General features: G+C 37.8%; 1 protein-coding gene across 1 annotated transcript; it reads left to right on the forward strand.

The window, feature by feature from the left end:
* The first annotated feature begins 2,551 nt into the window (after positions 1-2,551).
* LOC119773997 (oocyte zinc finger protein XlCOF6-like) lies at positions 2,552-10,153 on the forward strand. The gene is made up of 2 exons (XM_038271252.1): positions 2,552-2,742; positions 6,942-10,153. The coding sequence occupies exon 2, from the start codon at positions 7,040-7,042 to the stop codon at positions 9,194-9,196; it is 2,157 nt and encodes a 718-aa protein (XP_038127180.1). The 5' UTR covers positions 2,552-2,742; positions 6,942-7,039; the 3' UTR covers positions 9,197-10,153.
* Positions 10,154-12,014: the final 1,861 nt, after the last annotated feature.

Here is a 12,014-nt window from a genome sequence, read left to right on the forward strand (position 1 = left end):
CATTTAAAGGGAAATTTGAGCTGTAAAATAGTCATTTTTCACAATAAAACCTTAAATATAGCATTCAATGTTTGCAGCTGATGGTATAAAACAATGATATAGGCTTCAAGTTATAAGAAGACATCTAAACATTAAGCCATGAACTCATGTCACTCTGGGCTATTGAAGCCAAAGGAGTCAATTGTTAGAAATGTTATTCAGATTTTCCAATTCTGTTCAGTTTATTTCTATAGCGCCAGTTGGAACACACCTCATCTCAAGGCAATTTACAGTTCAACCAAATCATCCAGGCAAATTGATTCAAAGTTTTCTATCTAAGGAGCATGCTTGTAGCGACAGTGGAGAGGAAAAACTCCCTTACTCCCTAGTGAGCTTCATATTCTAGGGTGACCAAACGTCCGTATTTCACGTCCTGTCCCGGGCGTCCCGGGTTTTTTTTAGGAAGTGAGGAAATGTCCTGATTTTTTAAATTACCTTAAAGGAATAGTACACCCAAAACATGATTAGCCTTCATTTTCTACTCACCCCCATGCTGAACAACACTCTGGAGTACTTTTTTGATATCTCAAATGCATCTGGAGATCTGGGAGGCTTCTTGCTGTCTGCTGACATTCAAATAATGGAGGTCTATGGCGCCCGAGGCAGAAAGGTCCATAAAAGTCCACAAAAAACGTGTCAATATTCCTCCATACTGCTCGTCCAATGTATTCCAAGTGTCCTGAGTGGGTAGCGTCCATAATTTACTCAAAACGAAGTCATTTAGAATGTTTTTAGAGCATAAACAGTAGTGTATAGGATTTCCTAAAAGCGCGCGCCTGCGAATTCACGAGTCTACGGAAACCGCGGCAGACCAAACCAGATGAAAGTGCGCATTCAGCGTCTGCTCTGCCGATAATGCAAGCGTAGAAGAAGAAATGTGCTGTTTACCTGTGCAAAGAAAGAAACAACGAAAGAAAAATGTCTGAGGACTTCAGTGTTGAGGAAGAGCATGAGTTCTTTGCCGAGCTGAATGCGCACTTTCATCTGGTTTGGTCTGCCGCGGTTTCCGTAGACTCGTGAACGCGCTTTTAGGAAATCCTATACACTACTGTTTATGCTCTAAAAACATTCTAAATGACTTCGTTTCGAGTAAATTATGGACGCTACCCACTCAGGACACTTGGAATACATTGGACGAGCAGTATGGAGGAATATTGACACGTTTTTTGTGGACTTTTATGGACCTTTCTGCCTCGGGCGCCATAGACCTCCATTATTTGAATGTCAGCAGACAGCAAGAAGCCTCCCAGATCTCCAGATGCATTTGAGATATCAAAAAAGTACTCCAGAGTGTTGTTCAGCATGGGGGTGAGCAGAAAATGAAGGCTAATCATGTTTTGGGTGTACTATTCCTTTAAAGAAGAAAATGCAAATAGGATGATTGATTACTAATTTAATTTATGAGTCAAACAATGCAGCCACATTCTTAAAATGAAAAAGCATTTCTGGAAACGCTTTTTCATTTGAAATATGGTAACGATTTGCTTCCATACACCGTACCGTCCCTCCCTGCATCATACCTGAAACTACAGTGGAATTGACAAGGTTAGAAAATAAAAAGGAAGGCAATATTAATCATAAACTGATACAGGAATATGTTAATATTAATTATGGTTATATTCAAATATATACAGATGCATCTAAGAGTGTGAGTAATAGGCTAGGAATTACATTTTATGTTCCAGATTTCAATATCAAAGTAAATGGGAGAATAAACAATGAATTATCAGTATATACAGGAGAATTATTAGCAATATTATTAGCATTACAATGGATAGAGGAAGTGAGACCATTAAGATCAATTAGATTCAGATTGGAGTTCAGCTTTAATCAGCATATAAAATCATTTTTCGGAAAGTAGATCAGACATTTTAATTGAAATAATAAAGTTTTATATCAAGTTCAAATGATGGGTATTAGTGTTATATTTATTTGGGTTCCAGCATATATAGGGATTAATGGAAATAAAATTGCAGATAAGATTGCTAAGGAAACATCACAAAATAAAACCATTCTAAGTAAGAAGTTAAAAGTATCATTAAACAAAGGATGAAGGGAAGGTGGCAAAAACAATGGGAAGAAGAAAGGAGAGGAAGATGGTTTTATAACGGAAAGTCTGAGAAATGAGGAAACGGTTATTTTAAGACTTAGATTTGGACATAAAGGATTAAATAATACATTATTCAAAATAGGGAAACATGTCAGGCAAATGTGAATATCGTGGACTAGACAACACAGCAGAACATGTAGTGATGTTTTGTAAGAAGAAAGAAGGAATTTGGTTTGAGACGTAAATAAGGAGAAAGTTTGATTTGATTTGATAGATATTCTGATGAAAAAGTTAAAAAAAGTCAATATTTATTTAAATATTTAATAATAATAGTAATAATTAGGAGGATTTAGTATTTGTAAAGTAATATTATAGATATAGGTAAATAAATATGTTTCTTTTTGAATAGGGCCATTCTGATCCACACTCCTCACCAGTTGGTGGCGGTAATGTGCACCGAAAAGATGTTTGCCAACCGCCATTAAACGCAACAACAAGACAAGACTTGATCATTTGGATCATCTGACAGGAGCTGAACATTTTTACCACATTTCTGCAAACAAGAGCTGCTGATGAGCTCATCACAGAAGCTGAAAAAAACATCAGGCTGCTGGAAAACTGCTGGCAGCCTCCGATAAAACACCCGGGAAACGGTAGGAAGCTACTAAAAAGATGGGTTATTGTTTGGTTCTTTCGGGTTTAGGGGGCAGCAGCCTCATGTTTGGGCCGCTACAGAGTGACTGGTTTTAGGGCAGCTGCTCTCTGTTGACTCGCTTCGACTCGATGCACTGCGGCGGGCAGCCTCCACGACCGTCAAGCCATCACTGGCTTTTTATGGGTCGCGCATACACTATGGAATACGGTACCAACGCTGGCTTTTCAAAATAAAACCCACAAGTTTTACCTTCATTAACAATAATTATTTAAATTTACCCCCCTTTGGTCTAAAAAGTAGCCAATTTCTTATGTTTCTGTGGATATGGATATATGAGAATTATAATGTTTTTTTTTTCTATTATATTACATGGTTAATTTGTGCACTTTTATACCAGAATGCAGCTTTATTTTACCTAAAAACTCTGTTTCCAGTTACTGATTTCACTTCAGGGTGACAGTATGGCACCCCTTGAATCTTCTCAGCAAATATCAAGATCTGGTGTGAAATTAAAAAATTAAAGCTTCTTAAAATTTGAAAAATTATTAGCTTTAATCTAATTTGCTGTCCGTTTTTGTAAGAAACCTACTGTACTGTTTCCAGTTACTGATTTTGCTTCAGGCTGACAGTAGGGAACCCATAGATGCTTCTAAACGATTATAATCCGGATGTGGAGCTTTAAAAATAAAGCCTCTCCTGATTTCTACATTAGGTTACATATTGAGAGGTTGTTCAACTTCAAAAGCAATAAAATAAGCTAATTTCAAATAATTTAAAAATCTATTTTTGTTCATTTTGTTTATTTGGAGTGATTCTATCTGACCAATACTAGGGCTGAAACAATTAATCTGATAAATCGGTTATTAAAATTATTGTTGACTAATTTAGTAATCGATTAATCGTTAATTGGAGTATTGAGGCTCTAAAACATGCCTTCAGCTGACAGAGCGACCCACTTAGAGTGGGAATTATAACAAGATTGTAAAAACTAAAAAAACAATTTTTGCATTTAAGATAAAAATAAACATTTTCGTCATTTTTTTGAGTCTTTATGGCACTAGTGGCTTGTTTTTTTCTACAGTAGGCTGACAGGAAAGGGGGAATAAGAGAGAGGGAGAGACATGCGGCAAACGACCACAGGTCGGATTCAAACCCGGGTCGCCCGCGTTGAGGACTAAAGGGCGGATTAGACTTCTGCGGACGCACACATCAAATGTCGCTTGGGTCTGGTTGTTAACCAGTTTTGCTGGTATTCTTCTGCACCGTCGGTCTCCAATTTCTAGGCAGTTTCCCGCTATAGTGCAAGGGGGAGCCTATTCCAGAACTCACAAGAACTTCGGCGGATAGTCTATTAGGCATCGTACAAGTGGTTGTACTTCCGAACCTCCTCCCTTAACCTTTTGCCATAGCCGTCCATTGTTCCTCGGTTTTTAAAAATGGCGCGCCCCGGCACTGAATCGAGAAGGACGACCACACAGACAGCCTCAAAGGCAACCCAAGGACCAATCACAGCTGCTTTCTGTCTGCGCACTTCCGCTTGATGTCTGCGCGGGTTTGCAACCGTCCGACGTGTAGTCAGGATTTTTTTAAGGTGTGCGACGACGGTTGCAGAACCTCTGCGCGGGGGGCGTGGTCACACACAGAGACAGATTTGACAGTTGCAGAGGCTTTGCGTCAGAAGCATACATTGGCCTTTTGGCCTCCGTATATGGGTTGTGCGCGCTAACTACTGCGCCAACCTGCACGCCCCAGTAAAAATCTCCTTTATGGAATCCTTGGCTATCCAATTATCAATCAATTATTCGAAAAAAATAATCGATAGATTAATCGATTTGCAAAATAATTGTTAGTTGCAGCACTAGATAATACTAAACATCCCTGACTTGACCCTGAGCTCTACACCAGTAGAGCCTATTTTTTAATCTATTTTTTCTAAGTTACAACCTTGTTTTATAGAACCTGGGCCATTTCACACAGTGACTGCATTCTGCATGAATAGTGACCATCATCACAATGTTGTTGTCTATTAACATCGACTCTATAAAGTTAAATTGAGTTTGAAAATGCTTTATCAACATTTTATTTGATCATATTTACACATTGATTCAAGTGTCTTTTTCACAAATATACATTTAGAGTTGTCTGCTGCCAATATAAATGCTATTTTTATTCTGTACAAAAAGGTCCCCATTTACCGATTTAAAAAAACAAAGGGTAAGATCTGGTCTCCATTTAAGTCATCTCTATTTTCTGAATAATAAATAAATTTCCTCCTTATACGCTTGAGAATTGGGAAATTTATACATTCTGGCGGGCATTATTTAGCCTGACGTAGTCCTACTCAATTCTAGTCAGAATGAGTCTGATGCTGCTCCATAGAGCTGTGATTATGGGGCGTGTTTCGAACGAACCAGGAAAAAAAATGCCTCTGCACTCAATTGGATAGACCTACAACCAATAAGAGCAACGGAGTGCGTGACGTATGTTAAGCGACGCATAGTTGTTGTCCACAAAACTCAAAGCGTGCAGTTTCACGCCTAGAATAAGAAGATGAGACTTGATCGCGTTTCTCTGTTCCTCTTTTAAAATTAATTTGCTGTCGATATCTTCTAGAACAGACCTAATAGCAGAATCTACTCACCTCAACTCTCCAGCGGCAGCCATTGTTGTTGTCACCCAAGCGCGCTTTGGTCACGTGGTTGATTACGTTATTGTTGATCATCTGTCCATCATCGTATAAAGCCCGCCCTGACAGTTTGATTGGCCCGCCAGATATTGTGCTAGCATACTCACGCTACTACTGAGCAATGCCAGACCGAACTTCCCGACCTCAAACCTTGTGGGCGGGACTAAGTTCAGAATGGCACCCAGGCTAGGAATTATTAGTAGTATTGCACCAATGCCATTTTTTGGCCCAGATACCGATACCTGGCTGTGCAGTATCGGCTGATACCGTCTGTTTGAAATTGATGTGTGTGTATATATGAAGAACTGCATAATACTTAGATGTAAAATAATTGCCATCATGGCTTCATGTCAAGCTGCTGCCTACCTTTGTGAAGCAGGAAAAAGACTAAAACAAAGTGAATCCAGTAGAACTTTTTATTGCCTACCTGGAATGGGTGAAAATAGTTGAAGAAACTTTTGGTTCTCAAAATGGTATTGGTGGCCTATTTGTTGGTACTCGCCGATACCAATACCACTATTTTATTGCTTGATCAGGGCCCCGCCCGATACTGGTATCTGTATTGGTGCAAAACTAATTATTACGTAATGACTAAAAGTCTTATGTTCTGCTAATCAAACCTCAGATTAATATGTGGTTTCCATTTTCCACCTTTTGGTCTTCCTGGTTGTTGTTTTCTCTCTCTTGCCCTCTCCTTTTTTGTTTTTTATTCCTCTCTTAATTTTGGAGTTAAATAAAAAAGATATTTTTTAGGATGGAAAACCTCCCAGGGAAGAACTGGCAACAAAGTAAGCAGTTTAAAAAAAACTTTATTTCCTCTTCATGCTGCACCTGCGCATCGTAGATAGCTTTTGGCCATGATGTTTTTAGCTAAATCTTCCTCCCGTTTCCTTTTGAGCTTGAGACAGTTATGCTAAAACATATCTTTCTGCTGCTTAGCATTTCCCAAACTAAGGCCCAGGTTAGACCAGGATCCATAGTGGTACCCAGGAAAGTGGAATTAATGTATATTAAAAATCTATCCTCCAAATTCTCTCACTCAGTCACCCTAGACTGTTTTAAACATTTATTTTCTTTCTAACACATGCCAATAAAGCTCTTTGCTCACTTGTTAATTTACCCAGTTCTAATAACATTTAGTGCCATTTACAAATAATAATTGAACACATTAGAGAAAGTTACCTCTGCATTTAACCCATCCCCTTGGGGAGCAGTGGGCTGCCATTGTGCGGCGCCTGGGGAGCAGTGTGGGTTTAAGGGTCTTACTCAGGGACCCAGAGTGGCAGTCTGTGGGGAGTGGGGTCGAAGTCAGAACCTCAGGATTCCAAGCTCTCTGCCCTAACACTAGAACACCACTCCACATCTAATGTTTGCACGTTTCATTACATTTAAATCATTTTTAATGAAATTGAAATTAAATTATAACTATAATTTCTCAGCCAGAGCTCTGAGACTGGGATGGGAATGATGTTAATTGAATTATAATCGTGATCTATTTTTCTCGTTTACAGAACTCAAAGACTCACATGTCTCAAATGAAGAAGAAACTTTGACCATCCGACAGCTCTGTTACCAAGGAAGGAGGTCCAGTTCTGACCCGACGGAAGTCATGCCTCAATACACTGAAGATCAGATGGAACCAGATAATCGATCTGCTCCAGCTAAACTGGGCGAACCGGGACCTTCGTGGATTAAAGATGAACACCCAGAGCCCCTGCTTATTAAAGAAGAAAATGAGGAACCCCAGGCCACATGGGTTAAAGAGGAGCATAAGGAGTTAGAGATGGAACTGAGTGAAAAACAGGATGAACAAGAACCTCCATGGGTTAAAGATGAAGAGCCAGAGCCCCGAATTATTAAAGAAGAAAATGAGGAACTTCAGGTAACATGTGCTAAAGAGGAACAGGAGGAACCAGAGTTGCCACTGATTGAAAAACATCATGAAACAGGAACTCCATGGATTAAAGAAGAGGATGAACAAGCATCTCCACCATTTAAACTAAAGGAGGAACCAGATTCTTTACAGCAGACTGAATATTTACCACATAGAGAGGACCAGAAGGATCTGCATTGCAGTCAGGAGGAAGAGCAGCTTCACCACAAGCAATCCTTCACTTTTATGGAGACTTTTAGCCATCAGGAAGTGGATTTGATTGAAACAGAACCAGGAATTCAGCAGCATTCCTTTCATATCTCTCCTTTAGTTGAGACACAAGATCAGCAAGGAAGATGCTCCACTCTGTCAGAGAATAACTCTCAAACTGAACGAAACAATACTTCTTTCAAATGTGATATTTGTGGAAAATTTTATAAGAATAAATATAACTTGAAACAACATTACAGAGCCCACACTGGGGAGAAACCTTTTCCATGCAAGACGTGTGGAAAAGGTTTTTTTCGGAGAAGTAGTTTAAATGTTCACATCAAAACCCACACTGGTAAGAAACCTTTTATATGCAAAACATGTGGGAAAGGTTTCCCTTGTATTAATGATTTAAATGTTCACAACAGAACCCACACAGGTGAGAAACCTTTTGCATGCGAGACATGTGGAAAATGTTTTTCTCAGAATAGTCATTTACACGCTCACATCAGAACCCACACTGGTGAAAAACCTTTCACATGCAAAACATGTGGAAAAGGTTTTGTTTGTAGTAGTGAATTAAATGTTCACAACAGAACGCACACCGGTGAGAAACCTTTTACATGCAAGATGTGCGGGAAAAGTTTCTCTCAGATAAGTCATTTAAATGTTCACATCAGAACCCACACTGGTGAGAAACCTTTCACATGCAAGATATGTGGAAAAGGTTTTTGTCATACAGGTGGTCTAAACGTTCACATCAGAACCCATACAGGTGAGAAACCATTTATATGCGAGACATGTGGAAAAAGTTTTGCTGTGAGAAGTTGTTTAAATGTTCACATCAAAACCCACACTGGTGAGAAACCTTTTACATGTGAGAAATGTGGGAAACGTTTTTCTCGGATAAGTCACTTAAATGTTCACATTGAAACCCACAGTGGTGATAAACCTTATAAATGCAAGATATGTGGGAAGAGTTTCTCTCAAATTGCCAATTTTAATCTTCACCTCAAAAAGCACAAGTGTGGGAAAGTTTTTCCGTGTAAGACATGTAAAAAAAGTTTCTCTCAGATGAGGCATTTACATAACCACATCAGAACCCACACTGGTGAGAAACCTTTTACATGCGAGATGTGTGGGAAGAATTTTTCTCAGAGTAGTAGTTTAAATGTTCACATCAAAACCCACAGTGGTGTAAAACCTTTTCCATGCAAGACTTGTGGGAAAAGTTTTTCTAAAAAAAGTCGTTTAAGTGATCACATCAGAACCCACACTGGTGAAAAACCTTTTTTATGCAAGACATGTGGAAAAAGCTTTTCACATACAAGTAGTCTAAATAGTCACACAAGAACCCACACTGGTGAGAAACCATTTTCATGTCAGACATGTGGAAGAAGTTTCTCTAGGAGAAGAAATTTAAATATTCACATTAGAACCCACACTGGCGAGAGACCTTTTACATGTAAGACTTGTGGGAAATGTTTTTCTCGAAATGGTAATTTAAACACTCATTTAAGAACCCACACCGGAGAGAAACCTTTTACGTGTAAGACATGTGGGAAAAGTTTCTCTCAAAATAGCAGTTTAAATACTCATCTAAGAACCCACACTGGAGAGAAACCCTGTATAAGCAGCACATGTGGAAAAAGTTTTATGCAGTCTAGTCATTTTAATTTTTAAAACCCACACTAGTGAGAAACCTTTAACATGCAAGACAAAATGTTCTTCTCAAATTAGGAATTTAAATTTTCCCATCAGAGCCCACACTGTTGAGAGACCTTTTACATGCAAGACTTGTGGGAAATGTTTTCCTGGAAATGGTCATTTAAATACTCATTTAAGAACCCACACTGGAGGGAAACCTTTTACGTTCAAGACGTGGAAAATAGTTTTCACAAAATAGTAGTTTAATTGCTCATATCAGATCCTCACTGGAGAGAAACCTTTTATATGTATTACATGTGGAAAAAGGTTTGTTCAGTCTATTCATTTAAATTTCATGGTAAAACCTACAGGTTAGACTCCACTTCCTTGTAAGACATGGTAAATGTGTGGTTCGGATTGATAATGTAGAAGTTTACATCATAATCCACACATGTGAAAAACCTTTATGTAAATATGAATCACCACTAGGAGCTCTCACTCATTCACTGTGTATTTCTGTGTGGAACTGTCTGTGTAATTAAAACCTTTCATAGCAGTGCAATCTGGAAAATCAGGCTGTGTTGAGGGGCATGGCGGCTAAAAATAACTGGTTTCCCACGCGTACCTCACAGTCCCACCAAATATAAACCTGGATTTTGATTTTTAAGGCTCAGATTCAAAATTTTAAAAGTTTAAACAATTTCTGGTACTTCGCTCTATGCAAAAATATGAGGCAATGAAAAGTCACTCAATCACTTTTAATATTCCTCTTAGTGAACGTGTTTTGAAGTATTAGTTTTGGTTATTTGGTTGTTTTTTTTGTTTCTGTTTGATATTGATATTTTTCTGTGAATATCAGCCCAAATGACGTCGTCTTAAAGCAACAAAAATGTTATTGGCAAAATAAACCCCAAGTTAATCAACTATGGTAGTTTTCCCCAAAAAAACAACAATACCCTGGACTTTGTTTCCAAGTTTGAAGACGTTTCGTCTCCCATCCAGGAAGCTTTTTCAATTCAAAATGTCAGAAATAATGTTGAGCTCCAGGCTTTATAGAGTGGACCAGAAAACAAAGCCTCTTTTTTGGCTTAGAAAACATGCAAATTGACCCGGATGAACAATTTACATGTTTTCTAAGCCAAAAAAAATGCATAAATGAATAAAAAAATCCTAAATATAGCAGAACGAAACAGATCCATTGTATGTAATATCTAAAATAGATAAACAAGGTGGGATTTAAAGCTTCTTTTTCAGTCTGCTAACTTGCTCAGATCTTGTCCCTCTGATTATTGTGATTATGAATCTCTGCATGTTTCATTTTAGCGGCTGAGCTTTTGTTTCCATAAAACATTGCAAAACGAAGCACACGTTGGAGTTAATTGCAGCAGAATTGAAGAATTTAAGGGCTACAGGCAGCATTTCACACAGCTGACTTTTTTGCTCCTATTTTCTTCATCCAGGTTAAATAACGCAGGCAGAACCCATACAGGTGAGAAACCATTTATATGCGAGACATGTGGAAAAAGTGCAGAGGGAACTCCCTTTTGTCAGACATTTGCAAACATTGCTTATTCACCCCTATCCTGTTTATTCCTGAGGCTTTTTAAAATAGTTCTTATGCTTTTCTCCCTGTTTGTGTGGTTTTCAGTCCCTCTCTGCTCAAACTGCTCCAACTGGGCTGAGGCAGAAACAAAACGGTCCTCCACAATCAGCATTACGGTCTTCACGTCTAAAACTAAAACTCTTAATTTCACATTTGTCTGCACTCCAATTTAATCCGTCCATTACTGTGTTGTTGTGAAGAATATGTCTGTTTCCATCTGTTTATATTTTAAAGCTGTGTGAAAATATTTGTGAATTAAAGCTTAATGTTCTGTTTTCTTTGCCTCCTTTTGTCGAATAGTTTGTTTTTGCATTTCTGTTTTACTTTATGAGTTTGAAACAAATGACTGCGGTAGAGAACATTCCTGTTTTAACCATTTGATCAATGCTTGTAACTTGTAATAAGAATTGTGCATACTCTATATAAAGACTTGATTGAATTATTTACTGTTTTTTATTAATAAAATCTCTTTCACACAAAGGCACTTCTTAATATACTTTGCTTAATTGTCAGGGTAAAGACATAACGGTGATTAAAAGAAATGCAGAACTAGCTCTTTATCAATCTGGCAGAAATAAACGGGTAATAAAGCTTATTGCTCTACGCAATGGTTTTGTATGATGTTCAAAATCTGATTATAATTAACTTCTGATGAAAGAAGAATTCAAGGAGAAGTCCGGTCAGCAAGGAATAATCAACGGATCTAATACGCTCATGATGATTTAATGAATTTAGCGTGCTTAAAATATTACAATCAAGTTCATTCTGCCTCAATTCCAACCTACTAATAGTGAAAATTGAGATGTGTTATGTTTATGAAAGATGGCTGTTATTTTATTCTTCACTGAACATGTTATAGCAGAATATCGCAGTCGTCATGGAAGGATCTGTTTCGTACGGAAGAGGATTAGGGCCACTGAAAAAAAAACAGATATTAAAATTTTATTTCAGTTAAATATGGGAAAAAAGTAAGAATTCTGACTTTTTTCTCAGAATTCTGACTTTTTTCTCAGAATTCTGACTTTTTTCTCACAATTCTGACTTTTATCTCACAATTCTGACTTTTATCTCAGAATTCTGACTATTTTCTCACAATTCTGACTTTTTTCTCACAATTCTGACTTTTATCTCAGAATTCTGACTTTTATCTCAGAATTCTGACTTTTATCTCAGAATTTTGACTTTTTTCTCACAATTCTGACTTTTTTCTCACAATTCTGACTTTTATCTCACAATTCTGACTTTTTTCTC

This window comes from Cyprinodon tularosa, unplaced genomic scaffold (genome assembly GCF_016077235.1).
Source record: "Cyprinodon tularosa strain WSP-4 unplaced genomic scaffold, ASM1607723v1 ctg797, whole genome shotgun sequence".
Lineage (NCBI taxonomy): Eukaryota > Metazoa > Chordata > Actinopteri > Cyprinodontiformes > Cyprinodontidae > Cyprinodon > Cyprinodon tularosa.

Bases quoted from the DNA above. Each gene is read 5' to 3' on its own strand.
- LOC119773997 (XM_038271252.1), top strand. From the start codon at position 7,040: ATGCCTCAATACACTGAAGATCAGATGGAACCAGATAATCGATCTGCT.